At 38.0% G+C, this 26,771-nt stretch overlaps 2 protein-coding genes across 2 annotated transcripts in view; both read right to left on the reverse strand.

The window, feature by feature from the left end:
- Positions 1-16,065: 16,065 nt before the first annotated feature.
- On the reverse strand, positions 16,066-26,647 carry LOC137017277 (uncharacterized). Its single transcript, XM_067381351.1, has 14 exons — positions 26,474-26,647; positions 26,310-26,366; positions 26,076-26,104; positions 25,079-25,155; positions 23,376-23,465; positions 23,171-23,285; positions 22,882-23,025; positions 22,279-22,338; positions 22,157-22,192; positions 21,932-21,985; positions 21,769-21,825; positions 21,484-21,698; positions 16,974-17,133; positions 16,066-16,830 (listed from the first exon to the last, which is right to left on the reverse strand). Exons 5-14 carry the CDS (start codon positions 23,463-23,465, stop codon positions 16,730-16,732), a joined length of 1,032 nt encoding a protein of 343 aa, XP_067237452.1. The 5' UTR covers positions 25,079-25,155; positions 26,076-26,104; positions 26,310-26,366; positions 26,474-26,647; the 3' UTR covers positions 16,066-16,729.
- LOC137004159 (nucleotide-binding oligomerization domain-containing protein 1-like) overlaps positions 26,084-26,771 on the reverse strand; it is a 57,117-nt gene continuing 56,429 nt past the window's right edge. Inside the window, exon 8 of the mRNA XM_067364363.1 lies at positions 26,084-26,104. Coding sequence (XP_067220464.1) covers positions 26,084-26,104 — 21 coding nt within the window. The remainder of the gene's footprint in view (positions 26,105-26,771) is intronic.

Consider the following 26,771-nt stretch of genomic DNA (forward strand, 5'->3'; position numbering starts at 1 on the left):
GCCGCTGGAAAGCCGTTTGCGGACATCATCGCATCCCTCGCGGTCCTTCATCAAGAACAACATCGGGCCCTGCTGGATCTCCGAAATGACCAGGAGCGCCGCTTCGAGGCGATTATCCAGGGCCAGCAGGAGGACCGCGAGAGGTTCCAGAGCTGGATAGACCGGGAGGTTCCCGTGGAGACCAGTGCGGCAGCTGCTGGCCCCTTCCAGCTGCCACTACAGAAGATGGGCCCGCAAGACGACCCGGAGGCCTTCCTGGACCTGTTTGAGAAGTCTGCCGAGGTGTCAGGTTGGCCCCGGGACCAGTGGCCCATGCGGCTCGTCCCGCTGCTTTCGGGCGAGTCACATGTGGCAGCACAGCAGCTGCCCATCCAGAACCTCCTGGTCTTCAACGACCTCAAGAGGGCCATCCTACAGCGGGTCGGCCGCTCCCCCGAGCAGCATCGTCAACGGTTTCGGTCTTTGGAGCTGGGGGAGGCGGGCCGGCCCTTCGTGTTGGCCCAAGAGCTCCGGGACTCGTGCCGCAAATGGAAATGGCTGATGGCCGACGGAGGCGACGTGGAGCAGATGATCGATCGCGTGGTGCTGGAACAGTTCACCACTCGGCTCCCGAAGAAGACCGCCGAGTGGGTCCAGTGCCACCAGCCCACGTCGCTGGATTCGGCCATCCAATTGGCGGAGGACCACTTGGTGGCGTGCCCAGGGGTCTGCGAACCCCTGCCATCAGTCTCTCTCTCTCTCCCTCTCTTCCTTCTCTCTCTCTCTCTCTCTCCCGACCTGTCCCTTTACCTAGGTCCCGTCCGCCCGGCCCGCCTCGTGTTCCGCCCCGGGGGCGGGGTGGAACGGATTTTCGGCCGTTCGTGGCGCCGAGAGCCAGGGGGGCGGGACTTGTCACCGCCGGGCTGGACCCCGTGCCTGCTTCTCCCCTCTCTCCACGCCAATCATCCGGCCCGTTCTCCGCCACTGGAGCGGCGGGCAGGTCTGGGCCGGCCTGTTGCCGTTGCGGGGACCCGGATCACTTCATAGACTGGTGTCCAGTGATGGAGGTGGGGACATTGATCCGGGTCCCGGACGACCTGCAGGTTGCCCCCGGTCAAGCTGGTCAGTACCAGATACCAGTGAGTATCAAGGGGGGTACATATCAGGCTTTGGTGGACTCAGGTTGTAACCAAACCTCTGTGCATCAAAGCCTGATTTCATCCGGGGCATTGGATACAGGCCGCATGGTTAGGGTACGGTGTGTGCACGGGGATATCGCGAGTTATCCGTTGGTGTCAGTCAGGATTCTATTTAGGGGACAAAAGCATAGTGTGGAGGTGGCAGTTAATCCGCACCTCCGGCACCCGATAATTTTGGGGACGAATTGGCCCGCATTTAATAAATTATTGGGACATTTATGTTCGGGTGCCTCTTGGAGTAGATGTTCGCGGGGAAAGGAAGTGCGAGTGCAGGCGGGGGAGACTGATCGGGGACCAGTGGTGACTGCCTCAGGGGAACAGAGCGGAATCTGGAGACTGATTCTCTCGGACCGTGATGATTTCCCCCTGGAGCAGTCTCATGATGACACGCTGAAAAATGCATTTGAGAGGGTCAGCACGATCAACGGTCAGCCTCTCCAGCCTGGACGACCACTGACTTATCCCTATTTTGCGATTATTAAAGATAGGTTGTATCGAGTGACCTAAGACACTCAATCAAAAGAAGATACAAACCAGTTATTAGTACCAAAGAGCCGCAGGGAAATGCTTTTCCATGCGGCTCACTCTAACCCAATGGCTGGACACTTAGGACAAACAGCGACACTAAATCGCCTCATGACCCGATTCTTTTGGCCGGGCATTCACGAGAACGTGCGCAGGTGGTGCGCGTCTTGTCGTGAATGTCAGCTGGTAAATCCTCCGGCCACTCCAAAAGCGCCTTTGCGCCCCCTTCCATTAATGCAGGTCCCCTTCGAACGAATTGGCATGGACCTCATCGGGCCATTAGAGCGATCAGCGAGAGGGCATCGTTTTGCATTAGTCATTGTGGATTATGCAACACGATATCCAGAAGCAGTGGCTCTCCGCAACATTTCCGCTAAGAGTGTTGCGGACGCCCTCTTCAGTTTAATCTCCCGAGTGGGGATTCCGAAAGAAATCCTCACTGATCAAGGCACGGCGTTTATGTCACGTACACTACGCGAACTGTACGAATTGTTGGGCATTAAATCGATTCGAACCAGCGTCTTTCACCCACAAACGGACGGGTTGGTCGAACGTTTTAATCGCACGCTTAAATCCATGATTCGTAAGTTCGTTCAAGAAGACGCCAAAAATTGGGATAAATGGTTGGAACCCCTGTTGTTCGCTGTGCGAGAGGTCCCGCAAGCCTCCACGGGGTTTTCCCCCTTTGAGCTTCTCTTTGGGCGCCACCCCCGCGGGGTGCTGGATGTCCTAAGAGAGTCTTGGGAGGACGGACCATCTCAATCGAAAAATGAAATTCAGTATGTGCTGGACTTGAGAACAAAACTCCACACTTTGGGGCGGCTATCTATGGAGAATTTGTTACAAGCCCAGGACAGACAGTGCCGGTTGTATGACAGGGGAACTAATCTGCGTAAATTTGCACCGGGAGAGAAAGTACTCGTATTACTCCCCACGTCAAGCTCAAAATTACTGGCGAAGTGGCAAGGACCATTTGAGGTCACACGGCGAGTTGGTGATCTCAATTATGAAGTAATACGGTCCGATAGAAGAGGGGCACGTCAAATTTATCACCTCAACCTCCTGAAAAAGTGAAGTGAGGCGGAGTCAGTGATGCTGGCGACGGTGATTAGCGGATGCTCTGGCCCCGGGGGGAGATCACCTTTCGCCCTCACAGCTCACTGATGTTTCCAAATTACAGGCTGAGTTTGTCGACGTGTTCTCTCCCCTACCGGGCCGTACTGACCTCATTCAGCACCACATCGAGACCGAGCCGGGCGTGGTGATTCGCAGCCGGCCGTATAGGTTACCTGAACACAAAAAAAAGTGGTTCAGGCAGAATTAGAGGCAATGCTTGAAATGGGGGTAATAGAGGAATCCAGCAGTAACTGGGCGAGCCCGATAGTTTTGGTTCCCAAAACGGACGGCTCAGTGCGGTTCTGTGTGGATTATCGCAAGGTGAATGCAGTGTCGAAATTCGACGCGTATCCAATGCCGCGTGTGGACGAATTGCTTGACCGGCTTGGTACAGCTCGCTTTTATTCGACACTGAACTTAACAAAAGGGTATTGGCAGATCCCCTTGTCTCCATTATCCAAAGAAAAGACCGCTTTCACGACGCCGTTTGGATTACACCAATTCGTGACCCTTCCGTTCGGGCTGTTCGGGCCACCGGCTACCTTTCAGCGACTCATGGACAAGATCTTACGGCCCCATGCTGCGTATGCGGCTGCCTATCTGGATGACATTATTATTTTTAGTAATGATTGGCAGCGGCATATGCAGCATTTGAGGGCTGTCCTGAGATTGCTGAGAGGGGCTGGGCTCATGGCCAACCTGAAGAAGTGCGCAATTGGGCGCGTGGAAGTAAGGTATCTGGGCTTCCACTTGGGATATGGACAGGTGCGTCCCCAAATTGATAAGACAGCAGCGGTTGCAACCTGTCCGCGTCCCAAGACCAAAAAGGAGGTAAGACAGTTCCTCGGGCTGGCGGGATATTACAGAAGGTTTGTTCCTAATTATTCGGACCTCACCAGCCCGTTGACTGATCTGACTATAAAGGATGCACCAGATACGGTCCAGTGGACGGAGCTGTGCCAGCAGGCCTTTACCCAGGTCGGGTTCTGCAACAGGAGGGAGCGTCTGGGGAAGCGCGGTGATTGAACGGGTTGAATGCAAATCACGAACACCTGTTTCTCGTTCCAGTAATTGGCATGGAGACAGGATAAAACGCCAGGAGAAGCAGGAGCGGGAGAGAGAGAGAGAGTCTGCTGACAGTCGATGTGTGAGCCCTGCTCGTTGATTGGAGTGAAGCCCGTCCTCGGATGTGGAGTTATTGAGTGTGCGTTGCACCGTCCTTTTGTTTGTTTTGTTTGATATATTCTCTGGTGAGAATAAAAAGACTGTCAGCAGCCAAAGCCGATCCCTGTCCTCTTCCTTCCCACTACACAAGAACCTTACCACAGCACTTATTGTAAACGATATTATCACAGACAATAATCTAGATGTGCTGTGTTTGACAGAAACCTGGCTAAAACCGGACAATTATATTACTTTAAATGAGTCTAGTTCTCAAGGTTATGATTATCGACACAATCCTCGACAGAAAGGCAAAGGTGGAGGTGTTGCTGTAATTTATAGTAATATATTCAGAATCATTCAAAAGAATTTCAAATATATTTCCTTTGAAGTGATGGTGCTTTATGTAACATTATGTAAGTTGACATTTGTGCTGGCTACTGTATACAGGCCACCAGGGCACCATACTGACTTTATCAAAGAATTTGCTGATTTTCTATCAGAGTTAGTACTGGCTGCGGATAAAGTCCTTGTTGTTGGTGATTTTAATATCCATGTAGATAATAATAAAGACGCATTTGGATTGGCATTTGCAGACATTTTAAACTCTATTGGAGTTAGACAACACGTGTCAGGACCCACTCATTGTCGTAATCATACCTTAGATCTAATACTGTCGCATGGAATTGATATTGATGCTATTGAAATTCTACAGCAGAGCGATGATATATCAGATCATTATTTAGTCTCTTGTATACTACAGTTAGCCAAGGCTACAAAACCACCACCCAGCCATAAATATGGTAGAACCATCACTTCTACCACTAAAGATTGCTTTATAAATAATCTCCCCGAGCAGTTTCATCGCCTTAGTATACCAGACAGCTTAGAAGAACTCGATGCTGCAACAGAAACTATTGGCTCTCTCTTTTCCAGCACATTAGATGCAGTCGCTCCTTTACATCTAAAGAAGATTAGGGAAACTAATCCAACGCCGTGGTATGATGAGCACACTCTGGCTCTAAAACGAGCTGTGAGAGAAGCCAAACGTAGTTGGAAGAAAACAAAACTAGAAGTTTTTCGCCTTTCATGGAAAGAAAAAATGATTGAGTACAGAACGGCTATAAGAAATGCTAGATCTACTTATTTTTCAAATCTCTTAATAGAAAACAAACATAATCCTAGGTATTTATTTGACACAGTGGCTAAATTAACTAGAAACAGAGATTCAACTGCTGACGTTTCCAAAGAGCACAGCAGTAATGACTTTATGAACTTCTTTACTTGCAAGATTGACAATATTAGAGAGAAAATTAAAAACATGCAACCGTCTACAGTTTCGCTTCAGACAGTGCACTGTAGTGTCCCTGAGGTAAAACTAGAATCATTCGCCGCTATAGGAGAGGAAGAATTATCTAAACTTATCAAATCATCAAAATCAACAACATGTATGTTAGACCCAATGCCAACTAAACTACTGAAAGAAATGCTTCCAGAGGTCGTAGGTCCACTTCTTGATATAATTAATTCATCTTTAACACTAGGATACGTGCCAAAAACTTTTAAGCAGGCTATTATTAAACCTCTTATTAAAAAACCTCAACTAGATCCGAGAGATTTAGTAAATTACAGGCCAATCTCGAATCTGATACAAAGATACTAGAAAAGGCAGTTTCAACACAACTGTGCTCCTTTTTAGAAAGAAATGGAATCTGTGAGGATTTCCAGTTAGGATTTAGACCATACCATAGTACTGAGACTGCTCTCGTTAGAGTTACAAACGATCTACTCTTATCATCCGATCGTGGCTGTATTTCTCTATTAGTGTTATTAGATCTCAGTGCTGCTTTTGACACTATCGATCATAACATTCTTCTAAAAAGACTTGAAAACTATATTGGCATTAGTGGAATTGCTTTGGCATGGCAAATCTTACTTATCTGACCGTTATCAGTCTGTAGTATTTAATGAAGAGATGTTGTATCGATCACAAATTCAATATGGAGTACCATAAGGCTCAGTACTAGGACCGTTGCTTTTCACTCTGTACATGCTGCCCTTAGGAGAGATAATTAGGAAGCATGGTGTTAGTTTTCACTGCTATGCTGACGATACTCAGCTCTATATTTCCTCGCGCCCTGACGAAACCTACAAATTCACAAAACTAACATAATGCATAGCTGACATTAAAAACTGGATGACAAGAAATTTCTTATTATTAAATTCAGAAAAAACTGATATCCTAATCTTTGGACCAAAAACTTCCTCACGAAAGAACCTTGAATACTCTCTAACACTTGACGGGTGCTCCATTAAATCTTCGTCCTCAGTTAGGAACCTGGGTGTGCTCTTTGATACCAATCTTTCATTTGAAAGTCATGTTTCCAGTATCTGTAAAACCGCCTTCTTCCATCTAAAAAATATATCTAAATTACGACACATGCTCTCAATGACAAATGCGGAACAGTTGGTTCATGCATTCATGACCTCAAGACTAGATTACTGTAACGCTCTACTGGGTGGTTGTTCTGCTCGGCTTTTAAACAGACTACAGTTGGTCCAAAATGCGGCAGCTAGAGTTCTTACTAGAACCAGAAAGTATGACCATATTAGCCCAGTTCTATCAACATTACATTGGCTCCCTATTAAACATCGTATAGATTTTAAAATCTTGCTACTTACTTATAAAGCTCTTAATGGTTTAGCTCCCCAGTACCTAAGTGAGCTCTTAATGCATTATAGTCCTTCACATCTATTGCGATCTCAGAATTCAGGCCAGTTGATAATACCCAGAATATCAAAATCAACTGAAGGCGGCAGATCCTTTTCCTATTTAGCAACTAAACTCTGGAACAATCTTCCTAGCATTGTTCGGGAAGCAGACACACTCTGTCAGTTTAAATCTAGACTAAAAACACATCTCTTTGCTCTTGCATACACATAACACATTATCAATACATTAACATTTTTCAAATCCGTTAAAGGATTGTTACGCTGCAATAATTAGGTCGGCCGGAACCGAGAACATTTCCTATAACACTAGATATACCTGTACATCAGAATAAGAATGGCATCTACGCTAACATCAGTCTCTCTGCTTATCCTGAGGTTTGCCGGGTGCTGGATCCAGGCCATATCCAGATCAGATGGAGAACCTGTGTCTGGACCTGACTACAACGTAGCCCAGGAGACAATGGGCCTACAGATTCAGTTCTGGCTGCATCTATAATTCAGATTTTTAATCCCCGTATCCGCTTACATATATTTATATATAATCTATTTTTAATCTCAATAATAAAAATGTATAATTCAGATTTTGATCTCCATATCCATTTACATATATTATATATATCTTCCAAGGGGTTTTTTCCCTCCTAGGACTTTTTTCCCAGTGCTAGCACGCTGGGTTTTTCTCCTAGGGTTTTTTTTCCACCCCTGGAAGTCAGCCGACATTGGCTTAATGTAGCACCATCGTGTATATGTTACACATTACCAAGCTTGCTTGTACAGCTTATTTTTAACCACTTCTTTTTTTCTGTGCTTCTAATATATAAAGCTGCTTTGAAACAATTACCAATTGTAAAAAGCGCTATATAAATAAATTTGACTTGACCTGACTTATAAACATTTCAATAAGTGTATCAAAAGAATGAATAAAGATCAATTTAAAACTCTGATCCTTATATATAAATAAATAAACAAACAAATTATATATATATATGTATACAGTGAAGTGAAATTGATTGAGAAGGTAACTGAATATCCAGAAGTTCAAGTACCTCAGCTGTGAGATGTAGGGCAGACACTGAAGGAAACTCTTCACTTCACTCTCTTCCTCTGAACATCCTGTCAGCTCTACTGGTTTCTTCTCTGTTTGGAGTTTCAGCACTTCCAGGAAGATGGAGGTCTTTCTCTGTGAGAGATCTATGATCCAGACATCAGGTAACTGGAAAACTGACTGTAATGCTGGAAGGAAACTCCTGTCTGTTTGAGTCTCATAGTTCTTCACATGTGAGTAAAGATCCAGCAGGAAATCACTCTGATTAATTCTGTCAGTCCTTTCATAAGGAAAAGATCTGTAGGTACAGACTGATGTTAACATTTTCATCATCTGCTCTCCTGTCTGTGTCTCAGTCTCTGCTGCTTTAATGAAGAGTATCAGAACAAACTGCACTGCTTGACCTCTATTCCAATAGACAATACTGTTTCACAAAAAAAAAAAAAAAAAAAGTATAAACAGACATTTATCATCACAGAACTTTGACAAAGAAAACACTCAAAAATTATTTTCCTGATTGAATGCATATTTCAGCTTTCTTTGTTATAAACATTTCAATAAGTGTATCAAAAGAATGAATAAAGATCAATTTAAAACTCTGATCCTTATATATAAATACATAAATAAACAAATTATATATATATATATATATATATATATATATATATATATATATATATATATATATATATATATATATATATATATATATGTAGTGAAGCGAAATTGATTGAGAAGGTAACTGAATATCCAGAAGTTCAGGTACCTCAGCTGTGAGATGTAGGGCAGACACTGAAGGAAACTCATCATTTCACTCTCTTCCTCTGAACATCCTCTCAGCTCTACTGGTTTCTTCTCTGTTTGGAGTTTCAGCACTTCCAGGAGGATGGAGGTCTTTCTCTGTGAGAGATCTATGATCCAGACATCAGGTGACTGGAAAACTGACTGTAATGCTGGAAAGAAACTCCTGCCTGTTTGAGTCTCATAGTTCTTCATTTGTGAGTAAAGATCCAGCAGGAAATCACACTGATAATCATCATCATCAAAAGGGAAGGTTTTGTAACTGCACACAGATGACAGCAGAGTAGAGAATCTTGTTCCTGTAGCTGTTTCATTTTCAACTGCAGCAACACTGAGATTCAGCAGGAATTTTACTGCCATCTTCATTTCATTATTAATGAACCAAAACCTGAAAAATACAGAGAACCAAACAATTAATTTGTGAAAACACACAGCATTAATAAATCAACTATACAACATACAGACACAATTATTCTGATAAGAACATCATTTTTATAGGACAGCATCTAATGACATATTTCTATTTTTTCAAGGTCCAAATATAATGTTAGTTGAAGTCATTGGCTGTGTCTGAAATCACCCTTGTAGTCTTAAATACAGCACTATTTGAGGGAACAGTGATTTGTAGTGGTGTCCAAAACCAGAGTGGATGTTATCGAGTGCACTCATTCAATCCCACAATGCACTGCAATAACGAGTGTACAACTGATGTATACTCAACAGCTAGAAAATACCCATAATACACTGTGAGAGTCGAGGTGAAATAATTCCTGCGTCTTGTCAGAAGATGGCACCGCAGCTGAATCATCCGTCCATCCATTTTCCAAACCGCTGGTCCAATGTGGCTACAGTGTAATATCATACAGGTGTAAATTCATTTATCATTAAATTGATTCATTAAGGTTTTTACATGCTAGTTTCCATGACAGAGTTCAAGATAAATCTTTTCATTTCTACTGGAGCTGCACGTTTGCAGAGTTTCAAATGATTATTAAACAACAAGCACAAACTATGTGAAAGCAGCAATCCTTCCAGTCCATTCAGTGTCTGAATTCACTCGTTTTCATTCACTCCTTCAAGTGCACTATATTAGTGGAGTAATGTAGGGAATCGTGAATGAGGGTTTAGGGGGCGATTTTGAACAGTTTAATTTTCATGACTATTTTAAGTCTCTCTTTGACAATTAGAATTACAGGTTTTCTCAACCAATTTTATAGATTTTCTATTCAAAGGTCAATACAAAACAATAAATTATGGTTGTTCTTGGTCTTCCTGTATAAAAAAGGATTAAGTTTACTTTAAAAAAAATAAAAAAATAAAGACTTGTTATATTATGTATGACTCAAAGATGGCAAAACACAGATGATGATGATGTTGAAGTTGTTCAGAGACAGTGACTGAGACACACTGACCAATGACAATCCTCCTTCTGCTGCTTTTATTGTTGAGTTATACTGTACTTTAGGGCTGGAACACTATCAATGCATCACGATTCATGGCTCGTTTCTGATATTTTCCAAATGCATCACAAATCGATTCTGAGCTTAGTTTTTAACAGCAGATGGCGCTCTAGGCTATTTTTGAACCCCATGCTCAAATACTCACTAAGAAGAGCGCTCGTGCGTTTGAGAAAGTTTTTGGGAAAGATTGAGGTTTTTTTTATGATCCATTTAAATCACAGAGAAACTCCAGCTTTTTAAACATGTCGAGCAAGAGGCTGTTCAATATCTTACCTCAGCTCTGAGATGTAGGGCAGACACTGAAGGAAACTCTTCATTTCACTCTCTTCCTCTGAACATCCTCTCAGCTCTACTGGTTTCTTCTCTGTTTGGAGTTTCAGCACTTCCAGGAGGATGGAGGTCTTTCTCTGTGAGAGATCTATGATCCAGACATCAGGTGACTGGAAAACTGACTGTAATGCTGGAAGGACACTCCTGCCTGTTTGAGTCTCATAGTTCTTCACATGTGAGCAAAGATCCAGCAGGAAATCACACTGATGATTATAATAATCATCATCATAATCATCTTCATCAAAAGGGAAGGTTTTGTAACTGCACACAGATGAAAGTAGAGTAGAGAATCTTGTTCCTGTAACTGTGTCATTTTCAACTGCAGCAACACTGAGATTCAGCAGGAGTTTTACTGCAGACATCCTAATTTCTTTATTATAACCGAACCAAAACCTGAAGAAATACAGAGACACAAACAATTAATTTGTGACAACACACAGCATTAATAAATCAACTATACAGCATACAGACACAATTGTTCGGAACATATTTTTAGGTTAGCATCTAATGACATTTTAAAATATATACACATATAATGTTAGTGTTTTTTTTTTAAAGATGTATTTACTTAATTTTCATCAAAACAGAGAGACAAACAATCACTAAAAACAAACATAAAACCCACATCAACACAAAAACACCACACAGGTTTAGTATACAATATATTATAACAGAACCATATGTAATAATAGAGACACAGGCCGAAACAAAGAAAACCTTAATCAAGCTAAGAAGTAGTAAGCTAAGGGAGTAAGCACTCAATCAGAAAAAACTAAAATGTCAGATACTTACTTTTTTCCTCCTATATCTATATTTGTCTTATTTATTTATTTATTTATTTTGCTGTCTTATGTACTTGTTTGATTGCCTAAAAAAACAAACAAACAAACAAAAAAAAAGTTCAGTAGACTAGGGGTCTACTGTAGACCTGGGCTGACAAAACGTTGCAAAACGTGCTTTAAACGGAAACCGTGGTGCGTTGAACACCCCGTTCTGATGACGCTGGTGTTGACACTATGGCAGCTGAGAAGCCCATTCTTTGTGTTCTTTTTGAAGAATTTTCGGAGCCTGATGAAATCGGTATAAATATGTGTTTAATACTACAAAATACACTCGATGTTACAGTCACTGTTCTTGCCGTTCAGGATAAAAGAGAACATCCCAATCAAGTGAAGGGATTTGTGGAAACTTATAATTATTATGATACAACATTTGCCTTGCATTTCAGCATGAAAAAAGACAAACATTTCAGGTGAAGGATAATCCACTTCTTACCTCCGAGACTGTGTTGATCTATATTATTTTTATTGTCGGTTATTAACCGCAGTAAAGATAGTTTGCGGTTTGATATTCAGATTTCTTTTGGCTATAAATACGCAGTGCGCTGTCATAGACATGCAAATAAAACCGAATATCGTTCTCCATGATTTGTGAATTAAGGTGACGCTGTCCTTTGGGCCGAAATCAGGTTTTTTTTTTCTTTTTTTCGTAGCGACTCTTAATTTTATAATGTCTAGCCATTTAGAGGAATGAAACACTTAGAGGAATGAAACTGGTGTCATCTTCACCAGCTTGATCTGTGAATTTTTTCACAGCAAAGCTCTTGTCCGTAAACCCCTTGGTAAGACCGCCAGTAAGGAATGTGAAATAAAAGCGTTCTTCATGTTTAACGTCTATTACCAATGAACACGCAGACTGCTGGAATAAAATAACATTGTTTTAGGTCGAGCTCGATTTGTGAAAACTTTCACAATAGCATTTTATCTCGTGGTCGTGTTTCTCTTTGCTCTGCAAATAGTATTTTTATTATATTTTGTATAATATGATATTATATAAATGACCTTGTACAGATAACGTACATCACTATTCTGATCTGTGAAAAGAGATTCTTCTGCTTATTTTAATGTTTTGTTTACATTTTATACATTTAAATTCAATCATTTAGCAGACGCATTCCTTGCAGTAGACTGCAGTCATATTAGAAAATAGGCTATGGTCTAATAACGGTATCACCATCGGGGGGCTTTTTAGTTTTCCTTATAAATGGCCATACAGATTTTATCTCTTAAATTAAACACTTTTATGAACGCAGATTATTATATGTCACAGTTTACTTGCTATCCTCACTCATGTCTTTCCTTCGCTTTTGAATGAATTAGCTATAAATGGCCCTGAACATTTTACTTTCAATTTCGATTTAACGGCTATTGGCGATTCTGCGTCAGTTGCTTTAGTGGACAACAGCAAAACAAAAACTCCCGTATATTAAACATAGAACTTTTATTATCTTTTTAATTATTTTATTATCTTTTATTATCTTTGTAATTATTTTATTTTGTAAATATTCGTGGCATAAACAGCGGGGAAATTTTCTGTATGCAGTTCTGTGGATGTTTTGAAAAACTTAAACTAAACTACAATTATTGTTGCCTTGTCAATATCATTTCTTTCCCCCCCCCCCCCCCCCTGACTTTCAACTGATGCGATCATCGTTCCATTAACCGACAACAAGATTATATTAAATTAGAATTAAACGAAATTTGATAAATGTCTGTGAATCATTAAAAAATCCTAAGGGTTAGTTTTAGCCTACATGAACAAACAGCAGAATAAACAACAGAACATGAGGATTCATCATCATCACGCACCTGCAGCGCTTCTGTGAACGGAAGATTCAATTATATAAAAGGAATACATAGCCTATGTCTATGTGCGAAATTTATTTCACTTAAGTAATTAACATATTACCAAAATGAAAGGGGAAAAATGCGACAATATGAGTGTCGGTTCATTTTTGAGGAGTTCACAGAAAGGAAACCAAGACGGCAGAAAATTTCTTTGTTTATTTTACGAGCAATGTTTTGTTTTTATTATGAGTGTACAAAAATAATAGGCCTATTTAACCCTTCACAGATTCGAATGGTGTTACATCTATTTGACTATAAATGTCTGAGTATTTTAAGTTGTTTCCGCTTTTATAAGAAAATTCAAGAGAACGCGTCGGGGCCTCACGCGCAACATCAGTTTTAGTAACTTGACATCACAGCTTGTAACTGTCAAAATAACATACATTCAACCAAATATATAAAAAGTTATATGTTACTGCTCATTTGTCTGTGTAGGCTACAATAAAAGCGTTAAAATAATAAATATAGTTTAGCCTCCAAATCGTGAATATTGAAACATTTGGATTTGTGTCAAATTAGAGTAGCTATAATGCCGGTTTCTGTTTCAGTTCAGCTTTAAATTAATTCGTTTTGGCTTAAAATGTATATATTATTTTTGTCATAACTAATAGCTATCCCAGCTAACAATTTTTGGTTCCCAGAACGTTCCGGGAACGTTCGTTTCTGGTTCCCAGAACGTTCCCGGAACGTTCCCAGAACAAAGATTCTAACGTTCCCTGTTGGTTCTCCAGGAAAGTTTTCTTTACGTAAATAGAACGTTCCCTTTAGGTTAGGGGAACGTTCCCGGAACGTTCCCGGAAGGTTCCCGCAACGTTCCGGGAACGTTCGGGGAACGTTGCGGGAACGTTCGGGGAACGTTCCGGGAACGTTGCGGGAACGTTCCGGGAACGTTCTTAGAAGGTTCCCAGAACGTTCTCAGAACGTTCCCCTAACCTATACATCCAGATATTCAAATAACACAGTCTACAAAAAATAGTCTACTTAGTTTATTGCTCAAAAATAAAAGAATCATACGAATATATTATTACAATAAATTTCATTTACAGAAACAATCTATAAATAAGTCATATACATATTTTTTTAAACAACACATATCATACAATTCCATTGAAAACATATTAATAACCATGAACATGAAAATTCTAAAACTTTAAGAGATCATAATAATTTAATAAATGTAAACAGTTCATATATCATATGCTAATTATTATCAAATATATCACGAGAAACTATAGTCATTGCTTATTGTTCAGAAAACATAAGAATTGTTTGAACCATAAATAATATTATTAAAATAATTATTATCGAATATGAGAAACTATAGTCATTGCTTATTGTCCAGAAAACATAATAATTGTTTGAACCATGAATAGTAATATTATTAAAATAATTTTTATCAAATATGAGAAACTATAGTAATTGCTTATTGTTCAGAAAACATAAGAATTGTAAGAACCATGAATAGTAATATTATTAAAAGAAATATAATTTGTATTTACAGAAACAATCTCTATAATCTATATACATAAACCATGAACATATTTTAAACAACAAATACAAAATTGAACGTAATAATCATGAACATGAAAATTCTAAAACTTTAAGAGATTATAATAATTTAATAAATGTAAACAGGTCATATATCATATGCTAATTATTATCAAATATATCACGAGAAACTATAGTCGTTGCTTATTGTTCAGAAAACATAAGAATCGTAAGAACCATGAATAGTAATATTATTAAAAGAAATATAATTTGTATTTACAGAAACAATCTCTATAATCTATATACATAAACCATGAACATATTTTAAACAACAAATACAAAATTGAACGTAATAATCATGAACATGAATATAATAAAACTTAGAGTTATAATAATTTAATAAATGGACTATATTATCGTATACTAATTATTATCAAATACATCATGAGAAAGCCACATTTTAATTTAAACAACATATTTACACATCATATAATGAAATATGAAAAAAATATTTCACCACACATCTTCAATTCCCCATCATCTGCAAATCAAAAACAAATACACGAAAAGGACATGAGTCAAATTATAAACATTTCACTGTGCTGTTGAGTAATAGTTATGTCATTGCAGTTTTGCCGATGTCTTGTGGACTGATTGTTATGCGCTGATATTATGATATGCATTGTAAAAATACATACTGATATATGATACTACATAGGCTATTTTATTTCCCCTCACACTACAACAAATCTTTAAAACTTAATAGTATTATTCAGAACAGAACAAGAATGAAAAATCTAATATATAAACGTCAAGCCAAAATGAATTCATTTAAAACTTGAAACAGAAACCGGCGTTAACCTACCTCTCTCATTTGGCACAAATCCAAATGTTATATCACGATGTATTTGGATGCTAAACTATTATTTAAACTCTGTGATTGTACACAGACTATTTAAAATGAGGAGTGTAACTTTTTATATAGTTGACTGTATTTTATTTTGACAATGAACAGGCTGCAATGTCAAGTTACTAAAAATTCTTATGTTGTGCGTGCCCGTGAGGCGCCGGCGCTATCACTTGAATTTTCTTATAAAAGCGGAAAAAACTTAAAATACTTAGAAGTTTATGGTCATAAGAGTAACATCATTCATTCGAATCTGTGAAGGGTTAGGCTTATTATTTTTGTACACTCACAATAAAAACAAAACATTGCTTGTAAAATAAAGAAAACAAAAGTAATTTTCGGCCGTCTCCTTTTCCTTTGAGCTTCTCAAAAATGAACCGAAACTCAGCATATAGTCTATTACTTGTCGCAGTTTTTTCTTTCATTTTTTTTTTAATCTGTTAATCGTTTAAGTGAAATATATTTCGCGTATAGGCATAGGCTGTTTATTCCTTTTATATGATTTTACCCTATTTTTTTTCTCCGAGAAGCGCTGCCGGTGCGTGATGATGATGATGAATATGAATCCTCGTGTTCTGTTGTTTATTCTGCTATTTGTGCCTGTATTGTAGGCTAAAACTAAACCCCTTGATTTTTTGTCTTCATTCTAATTTTGTTTAATTATAATTTAGCATAATCTTGCCGGTTAATGAAAGGTGAAAGGATAATGATCGCGTCGGTTGAAAGTCAGGGGGAAAAAACGAAAGGATATTGACAAGGCAACATTTCTCATTTTCGTTTAGTTTAGGTTTTTCAACTATTATTTATATTTTATTATATTTCAGGTTTATTTCGATTAGCATAAATGTTTTTAATAGTTTTAGTTTTTGTTAGTTAACTATAATTGTTACAAATGTAGCGCAAAAGCGCAATAGGCTAGTGGCCATAGATGTGCTGGATGTGATGGCGCATGAGAAATATACACATGACAAAGCAAGGAAGACTGTTCCAGAAGTCGCGATACAGTGTTTGGGTTAATTATTAATAACTGTGTGGATCCATTTGAGAAAAACGAGTCTCTAATTTTTCATTACTTGTTTAAGATTTATTATATATGCGAATATTTAGAAATAGCCTAGTTTTTAGGTCATAAATCGATAGAATTGATGAGTCATGCCATGATATAAACTGAATGTCAGAGTCATACTGAGTAATAAAAAAGAGCCTATTAATGACAAAACAATGGTGTAGGCTACCACCAACTCTTACTGACATAGCATTGATAATTGATAATCTCAAAACAAAATTAGCATTATTGCTTACCATTTTAAATGCCTGTGTGGGGCAAATTTTAGCACCATTGAAATAAGGTCTTCCACGTCAGCTGCCTTTAAAGACCTAAAAAGCTTTTGCGTTGCTCCTAGAAGAAAGAATAACATAGAAGGTTGATTTATGCGAAAATTGGTGTTAGATTTGAGATATGGTACCATAACAATATTTATTTTATTTCAAAGTGCAAAATACAAAACAATGATTGATAGTAGTTGTGGAAAAAAAACTTGCCTATAATTATATCACAGATAATTAAGTCTTTGAAGGCTAGTTTCCCTTTTTTCCCTTTTAAACTGTAGGCACTCAAGACGTTGTTTGATGCAACCTTGCGCAACATTTTGCGCACGGCTGCCCCTGAATTTGTTCCTCCAAGCGATCGAAGGTAGTTCATCTGTTAGAAAACAAAAAAAAAATCATAATTAAACAACACTGTTATTTAGAATTTCGCCATTATGATAGCAGCTGAAAGAGTGTTTTGTTTGTTTGAATGAATGGAAACTGTTGAATCCATGGCCGATGTGTTGAAAGTTTTTTAATGAGGAAGGGAAAGAGAGACAGAAGCGCGTTCATCTCCATTGTTAAGATTTACTGTACTTTGCAACAACACCTGTTCAAATATATTTTATTTTGAAATGTCTTTATCGTAATTATAGTTTTTAATTAATTGCTTTTAAACTTAACAAATAACTTCTGTTTAGGGTTTGTAACTAAACAAATCAATACATTTCATTTTAAGGCTTTCGCGCAACTTGTTTCCGTCACAACAAGGCAGACATGCACAGGTTTACTAAGAGCAAAAATGTAAAATCAATAAGATAACTGAGGAATTAGTCATCAGATGCCATGTCCGTTATTTGCAGCAAAAATCTGCAAAAATACAGCAAAAATCTGTATCTCAAACAGATTAATTTAAATAAGTTATTTCACCACCTGCGTGACATCATTAACCAACGTTTGCATCCGTAGGCTACTATGCTAGTTAAGCTGGAGATCAGGGCTGGATTTCCCGATAACGTTGTTTCTTAGCGCGCTACGAAGACTCTAAAGGTAGACCTTAACTGAATATAGGCTACCGTTTCCAGGCGTGTTCCCCGAACTGTTCCTTAGGAGGTTGCTTAAGGTATATCTTCTTAATTGCGACGTTAGGTGCTGTCCACGGCGCTGGTGCTGAATTGGTTGATATCGATGGCTCGAGAATCGATAATTAACTCTATACAGGGGCTGCTTCACTGCATTATGTGAGAAATACGTGTTCTTTATAAAAAGAAGCACTTCAGAAGTAGAAATTGCATTTATCGGGACTCATGGGATGTTATAAATGTAATCCAAATTGCAAACTAAATCTATAATGTAATTTATCTATATTCTGGAGGCGCGGAGCCCCCATCAGCCTGAGTTTAAGGCCGTTATTTTTGAACAGTTTTAATTCCTTTGAGACGCGTCATGCAGCTGACAGACATGTAGGTATCGCGTTTATATCGTTTTTTTCATGTTTAATTCAAAATATTCACCAACCATTTAACTATAACTTAAAAACACCGAATAGTTGTGATACATGTCAAGCGCGGAGCGCGCGTCTGGCTCTGGATCAGCGCTAAAGCACTGTAGATGTCGCAGATAAAGAGCATTTTCTCGCTGAATATTTTGGTCACTTGAAAGTTTATTTTTGTTATAAATGTTGTTATAAATAATTGAATACTTGTTTGGGTATTGTATATTTTATTTGCATGATAGCTAGCAATAGTGACATCTAGTGGAGTACATGACTAGCGTTTGATATGTGACTTTTTTTGCTGCGTGAGCAACGGAAAACATGAGGTGATGACACGAATTGAGAGGTGATCTGATCTGACACAAAGATTGAGAATTTGATAAGAAGATGTCTCATAATGTCTCCTGGATCCTTATTGAAAGGCACACGGTATGTTTGCTTATATTTTGTTCATAATTTAAGGTAGCTATTGTGTGTATTATGTTTAATAAGCTATGGGCTTAATTGAACGACGTCATGGCAAAATTCACTTCACAAATTTGATTGTAATTTGTATTTATTTTCAGTTTTTTCACGGTGTTCATTTGATGGGTGATGTCGACTGTCTCTACTCCTAAGAAGAAGACATTAAAATTGAAGCAATCATAGGCATCAGTTGAACCGTGTTTTTTTTAGTCACGGAGAAAAAAATTCAGGAGTCGTTATAGTGAAAAAACGTGTATTCACATTCCCTGGAAGAGTGCCAGATTTCATCGTGGAAAAAGAAAGATCGTTGTCAGACTTCGACGTGAAGAGCATCCAATCGACCCCGCTGGAAAACTGCAGCCATTGGTGATGGAGAAGATTCAGGGAGCAACGCGATTTCGTCGCATTGAAACTCCATTGTTTATCGTGACTGCATTCCTTGCCGTGCAGAAGAGCAACGCAAGAAGTTATTGCTGCAGTGACGAGATAGCCACAAGGCGACAACGTTGCAAAGTTTTATGACAATTCGGTTGTCAATAAGAGTTGCTACCTTTGGGTTCACAGGTCAGACTATATCTTTTCAGCTTGAAATTTAATTTCTTGGTTTATGCTGCCTTTTTTTTAATAGTTGAAATTGTATGCAAATGGTTGAAACAAATATTTGCTTAGTTTATAGAAGTGTGTAACTTGTTTAATAATTGTCATTGAGCATTTTCTTGTGGTATTACAGCTTGCTATTAGTGTTTAAAGCTGAATAATAGTGTGGTTTAAAGACCAAGTGACCAAGTGATTAGAATCAAGTGATTAGACCAAGTGATTAAAGCTCTTGAAGATGAAAAGGCACAATTAGAGGAGAAATTAGAAACTGAAATTGATGTCTCAGACAGACAAAAATGTGAAGAATGCTTAGCTGAAGTTAATGCAGATCTGGAAGTTAAAAGAGACTCCAGGAATCATCATCATGAGTTGAGCAAGAAGTTAGGTGATCAGAAAGAGAAAGGCGTCCAACAGAAAAAATGCTTGAGTTGAGACGTGACGAGTTAGTTAAAAGAGAACGGAAGTTTATGTTCACATACTTAAACTTTAAAGCTGAAGCTCAGTTTATCAGATCTAAACTGAAAGAAGAGTGCTCTAAAACCGAGTTAGACAACATGATGGTAACTGCAGAAAAACGTGAAGCAGAGTTATATGAGAGCATTCGTGCATTGAACGTCCCATCTCAAGATATAAGAAGGAGAATGGATAGCTGCGCTTCGGTTACTAGTGAAATAACTGCACTGAAAAGAGGCTGCGCACAAGTTGGTACTAAAGTGTTTGATGCGGAGGCTGTAAAAGAAACACTCCTCCAGCTACTTCAAAGAGATGACGCCAGGTCAGTTTATGGATCAACTGTTTCGAGAGCTGAACGAGATAGTCAGCAGGGAAGCCATATGTCAGTAAAAAGAGCGGAAGCAGCGGCACGCTTAGCTGCGAAACGTGCTGAACTGAAGAGAGAAAAAGAAATCTCAGCTTAAAGAAAAGAGGTGCTAGCCCAACAAGAGAGGTTAAAAATGCTGGAGGAGCAAAGGGATCTTGAAGTCATGGAAGCTGAATACTTTGTGTATGCAGAAGTGGAATCAAGATTGAACGCTGAAATAGGAGATACTAAAGAGAGAAGCACATTGCCTCCATGTCAGCACCCTCTGCAACACAATAACCCTTCATGCATCAAGGTTTCCCAAGAAACTTTAGCTCAACCTTGGTCTGAAAAGGAGCTGGGGACGAAAGTAGATGAGGTCTTGTTAGTGAAGGCATTAAAAGAATCCCTGATGATGACCAAACTTCCAGCTCCAGAGCCATTCACGTTTACAGGTGATCCACTCAAGTTCACTGAATGGCGCACTTGCTTTAAAGCTTTGATTGAAACGAACTACACAACCCCAGCGCAGAGGCTGTTCTATCTTAAAAGGTACATAAGTGGAGATGCACTTAGTGTACTAGAGGGAACCTTTTATAGGAGTGATGAGGATTCATACACTCAAGCTTGGGATGCCCTGATCAAACGCTATGGACACCCTTTTGTAGTTGAAAGAGCATTCAGGGCAAAGCTGAGTAATTGGCCAAAAATCAGACCTAAGGAATCACAGAAGTTAAGGGAGTTTAGTGATTTCCTCATCTCCTGCAAAAATTCAATGCCTCATGTAGTAGGTCTAGAAGTTTTGGACGATTGTGAAGAAAACCAAAAATTGCTTCAATTTCTTCAACAGTTGGATGAAAGGGTTCAACACAACAAAGAAGGACATGTGGAAATGCCCTTACCTTTCAGAGAGCTTCCTCAATTACTAAACAATAAGCAGCATGCTACAGTTCATTTGAAGCATTTGAAAAGAAAACTGGAGAAAAGTCCTAAGTACAGAGAGGACTATTTGAGATTTATGAACAGTGTCTTTAAAGTTGGTGATGCCAAAGATGCAGATGCCACACCAAAAGAAGGCAATACTTGGTACATTCCGCACCATGGGAATAATTCTTAAGAAGCAGACATTATAATTGAAGCAAACAAAGGCATCAGTTGAAGCGTGTTTTTTCTAATCACAGAGAAAAAAATCAGGAGCCGTTATATATATGAATTTAGCAGTGAATATTTGCAGTTTATTTTTTGCCATAATTCTAATCTAACACTGGGTGTATTACAGCTTCAGAATTATATTTGTATTGACTGTCAACAGTGATAAGGTACAGCTAAGAGTGGTCCTAACCAACCTTACGAAAGATAGTTGTACATTTAAGTGACTTATGTATTACCAGCTTGGTCCTTTTGTCCTTATTTCCCAGTTCTGTGTTTAGCGTATTCAGCTCATCCACAGTCTGGCATGGTCCATTTTCCAGGATGTCCCCCCCTTCCTCAGTCACTGTCACCGTCCCAGCAACAGCAGCCAGTATGCTTCTTTGCATCGCTAAGATGTCTTGCTGGGTTTCTGCAATGTCTTGCAGTTTTTGCAAGACTTTTGTGCGATAGTCTGTGAAGCAATATTGCAGATTGGTACTTGAAAATACAGTATAGTGTGAAAAATCAAAAACGTGACTTACTCTTTGTTGCTGCTTCTGAAGAACACTGGGGCTCTTCTAAGAGGAGCTGTGAGGCAGCTGTGGCATTACATTAGAATTTACTTTTCAAAGTTTAGAAGTAAATCACTCTATCTAGAATGGTTAATACAATAATATAATAATATAATGAAATTTTGTAAAATACCTTGAAGGGGTTGTGCCATACACGATAGCCGGGATGCTGGCGGTGATGCTTCTGCTGCAAAAATAAAATCCAAACAGACTTAGCATTCATAAGTTGAAGGGATAAGTATACATAAAAAAGAGAGACAAGTCAAAATGTATCTGTTGCCAGTGAGAAGGCAGAGAGAGAAATATTTTTTTTAATTATGTCTTTATACTTAAAAATATATTTGTATATTCTACAAACCATTGTCCAGAGGCTGAAAATTGGAGAATGGCTTATCTGTGAATATAAAATAAAAAGGAAAAGGCATCTAATAGGTTGGTTAAAAGTTATGTGTTAATCATGTTACATGTTTAACAACTTACATTTGGGTGGAAGAGGTTTTGAAAGGGTTTTATTCTCAGTTGGGAAAACTCTGCTATCATCTAAAATTAAAAACAGAGTTCACAAATAGAACTGAAATTAATAAAACAATTATGACACATCGTGCACTCCATAATGTTTGAGATAAATATATATATTTTTTCTTAACCCTTGTGCGATCTTTGTTTGGGGTACATTCAGGGTCTCTCTTTAAATCACTTTATAAAAGACCCACATTTCTAACTTTCATTCAAGTGGATAACATGGATAATTTGACATGGTTTAGTGTAAGATTTTTGCCCATCTTTTGGAAAATGCAGTTTTAAAAGTAAAAAAAAATCTTTCACCAGTAAATGGCTGCAGAGCTCCACCTTTTGATTTGTGCTATTTGACTAACTGAAATATATCTTTTCACAAGTTTTTTTTCAGTTGGATTCATATCTAAATATTATGAAATCACAATTATAAGAATAAAAATTACTTTTTGTCAAAGTTTATCTTTTTTTTTTTTTTGCTGAATTTTTTTTTAATAATCTTACATTACGATTAGACCCTGCTTAGAACATGGACAAAATTCATCCTCAAAAACATTATTGAATACTTACCATCTGAGGAGGAATCTGTTTCAGACAGATATCTTGTTGGCTTTTTGTGTGCCCTCTTTTTTTTCGTTGTGGAGCTTTCCTCTGTTTCAATATTTGAGGTCTCCACAACATGCCGGCATTTCTGGACACCTTTGGTGTATGAGTCTGGAAAATATGTTGTTGGTGTAAAGTATAGTTTTTTTCTTTTTTTTAAAGCAATTTTCTTGATAATTAGATATGATTTTAACAATCCTCACTGTACTGAAGATACTGTAGATTAATTTAAATAATGCAAAAACTATTAAATTACCTGTTCTTAGCCAGATTTTTTTTATTAGACACCGCCTCCACTTTCCTTTGTCTGGCATTGTGCAGTTTTTTACAAGCTGCCTTATGTTTCCAAATGTCCAGTAACAGAACGTTCCCTGAAAGAAAAAAAGGGGTTGCTTTACCATTCTTGAACAGACATTTATACTGTAAATGATTGCGAAAGCTTATTGAAACCAAAAACATACCTCTTTGGTCTCTTCCAACCACGAGGTTGGGACTAGTTCCACTGCACTGTCCTCTGTAAATTCCACCACTGCATATTTTTTTGTGTCCATCTGTTGAGATTAAATTAAACACACACACACACACACACACACACACACATTATATATATATATATAAATAAATGTAAAGATAAAGATATTGCATTACAGTTATTCAACAACTTATTATTGCGTATTTGCGTATTATAACATTATAAATTTAATTTTAAATTTAATGAGTCTTGGAGTTTTCAGCAATGTCCTTGCTGTTGATGGAAGCTCTGGGTGTCCATTTGTTTTAAGTCCCCTCAGGAGATCATCTAAGGCATTATGTGTGATTAAGTGTTTTGTTGCCCATTCTTGTAAAAATGTTGTGAGGGAAGTTGAGGCTATTTCTTTTTCACTCTCAGTTCCTGAGATGAAATTTCCTTCACTGAGCCCATCATCCACACTGCCAGGTCCAGAACTGCAGCTTTCCCCACTGACCCCAATTTGCACACTTTCAATAACACTTGACAAGTTTTCATCAATGGAATTGATGTGTTGAGGTGCTATTGGAAGAGGTGTTATTGAATGAGGTGTTATCGGATGATCAGATGTTTCTGACGATTCCTCTCCTATAAACCTTTCAGCCAATGATCTTCGTGCATATTTCCACTGCCTTGTGTAGCGCTGCCTCTTGGATTTTGAATCCATTCTAAATTAAAAATATTACACTTGATAAAAATGTGGTAATGGCATATTTTGCAGTATTTCACTGTACCTACACTACATGGCCAAAAGAATGTGAACACTTAAACATCACACTCACTGGCAATCTTCAATCTTCTTATTGAGATTAACAGAAGTTTAGATGTTGATGTTTGGTTGAAAATGTTTCATTTGTGTGTTTGGTTTAGTTGGGCTATCGACCCTTGAATTTTCTCATTTTAGTTCTCTTTCAGTATTGTAGGTGTTTTCAGAAAACTTTTCTGCATTGATAAAGGAAGACATTAAAGATGTCTTTAACATCTAACTTTAAGTCTCAACATGGGCCAGAAAATATTGATGTTATGCTGCATGTTGCTTTATTTAAAAGCAATAACTGTGAAATCAGTAACACAGTGATGTTTATATTATCGCATGCATAATGGTTAACTGCAAGAGATTTGCATTTTACAGTGAAATTGTTTGATCCCAATTGAGGAAATGCCTGTAAAACTTTCCCTTTCAAAATTCTTTCCATACTTTTTTAAACCTCTCTGTAGATTTTTCAGACCATATTTAAACATAAATAGTAAATAAAGCAATTTTCAGCATAATATTTGGTATATAGCACAATCATATTTTCTGTTTTTGTTGTTGTTGTTTTCTTGAAGTGATGTGTCCTGCATATGCACCTCTGATACTGTCTTTAATGTTGCACTATCACAGCAAAGTCTGATTTAGATGATTGTTTGCTCCTCGTTTGCTGTTTGAGTGGCACATGTACATTTGTTAAGAGAAGTTTAAAAGAGTCATGATTAAGTTAAAGATAAACATTTTTGTGTGTGTAATAAAAATATGCACCTTGAACTCATTGTCATGTTTGAAAATCATTAAACGATTACAAAATTTTTGCCTTGAAATCACTGAAAAATTAATTTTTTTTAGAAATTTTAGAAAACTGTATTGGGGCAACACAAATATTTCTATATACTTCTTACCTTTCCCTGAACTGTGGAGACCAGAGCAGCTGAGCACACAGTGCTTGCTGAAGCTTTGGCACTGATGGGTCAAGAGACTGGGGGAAAGGGGAGGGGGTAGAAGAGATTAGTGTTCTTGCTAACAGAAAGTGTCCATAATAACAGTTAAGTTGTGACCTGCCATTAAATAGAACAAGAAGAATTCAGCCCATCTTATTTGGGTAATTTGGATATAGTACTGTCCTGAATATACAGTTCTAAGTCAAAAAATAGCTGAATATATAAAATTAACCCGTTCAAAAATGTGCATACCCTTGATTCTTAATATTGTGTGTGGTTACCTTGTGATGGTTGTTCATGAGTCTCTAGTTTGTCCTGAACAGTTAAACTGACCACCGTTCTTCAGAAAAAATCCTTCAGGTCCTGCAAATTCTTCAGTTTACCAGCACCTTTTGCATATTTGAACCCTCTCCAGCAGTGACTGAATGATTTTGAGATCCATCTTTTCACACTGAGGACAACTGAGGGCCAGGGGTGAAAACGTTTGAACAAGAAGATGATGTGCAGGATCTGGAGAATTTTTCTGAAGAACGCTGGTCAGTTTTACTGTTCAGGACAAACAAGGGACTCATGAACAACCATCACAAAACATAAAAACAGTCGTGGATCATTCAGGTAACCACACACAGTTTTAAGAATCAACGGTAGGCTATGTAAACTTTTAAATGGGGTCATTTTTATAAATTCTGCTCTTTTTTTTCTCTTGTGCACTTTATGTAAACAACCATTATGTGAAATACTTTATTCAGAACAGATAACATGCAATTTTCATGATCCTTTTTTGTTAAAATGATTAACATTTTTTGCTGATTCTGCAAGGGGTAAACTTTTCAGTTGAGATTTCAAAAAACAAACAAAAAAAAAAAAAATGGATTTGAGTTGGGGGTAAAACAACAAAATATTTTATTGAACAGCCATGTCTAGATAGGTAAAACAACATTAAAACATATGAAGTTACCTGAAAGTCTAAGATGACTTGTGTAGCTGCTGTTGACACAAGGAAAGGGGAGAGAAAGTAGAAATGTCTGAATATGATTTAAAATGCATTCAGTTTCATCAGTGGTTTTTGACTAAGGTTATGATGAACATGACAAATCATAGATGCAGGATGCATTTTAAAGAAGAAAAAAAAAATCTTCAGTTATTTAAAGAAACCCAAATATGTCTGATTGTTAGTCATACATATACTTACAAAGCCAAAAACGTTCTGTGCTGGGCTCTTAAAAGAGCCTTTGGGTGTATTTAACTGCTGTTAACACACAATGAAAGAGGAGAGAACATGAGTATACAAATTAAAATGCTTTCAGTTGCATCAGCGATTTCTGACTTCTCAGGATGTGTAGAATTATAACTTACAATAATCAGACGACAATTGACACTGAAAAAGAGAGAGAAGAGAATAATTATTTATAGTATAAATTACAAAAGTTACTTAAGGCTCTTGAACTATTAATAGCTTCTGAAAGTGCATGAAGATGAGAAGACTGCAGGCAGCAGTGCATCTGATAAAACTTTACAATAACAAGTAAGAAACCATATAAAGTCAGTAAAATACATGGTCATTCTTGAATATAATCATAATAATAACAATAACAATAGTAATATGCTAATTATTATTATTATTATTTGTATTATTTGTATTATTACTATTAAA

This window comes from Chanodichthys erythropterus, chromosome 3 (assembly GCF_024489055.1).
Source record: "Chanodichthys erythropterus isolate Z2021 chromosome 3, ASM2448905v1, whole genome shotgun sequence".
NCBI classification, from domain to species: domain Eukaryota; kingdom Metazoa; phylum Chordata; class Actinopteri; order Cypriniformes; family Xenocyprididae; genus Chanodichthys; species Chanodichthys erythropterus.

Bases quoted from the DNA above. Each gene is read 5' to 3' on its own strand.
- LOC137017277 (XM_067381351.1), bottom strand. From the start codon at position 23,465: ATGGACACAAAAAAATATGCAGTGGTGGAATTTACAGAGGACAGTGCA. The intron at 22,193-22,278 runs GTAAGTTGTTAA...TTATATTCACAG, and splicing joins AAAACCTCTTCCACCCAAAT to ATAAGCCATTCTCCAATTTT. The intron at 21,986-22,156 runs GTTTGTAGAATA...TTATTTTTGCAG, and splicing joins TTTTCAGCCTCTGGACAATG to CAGAAGCATCACCGCCAGCA.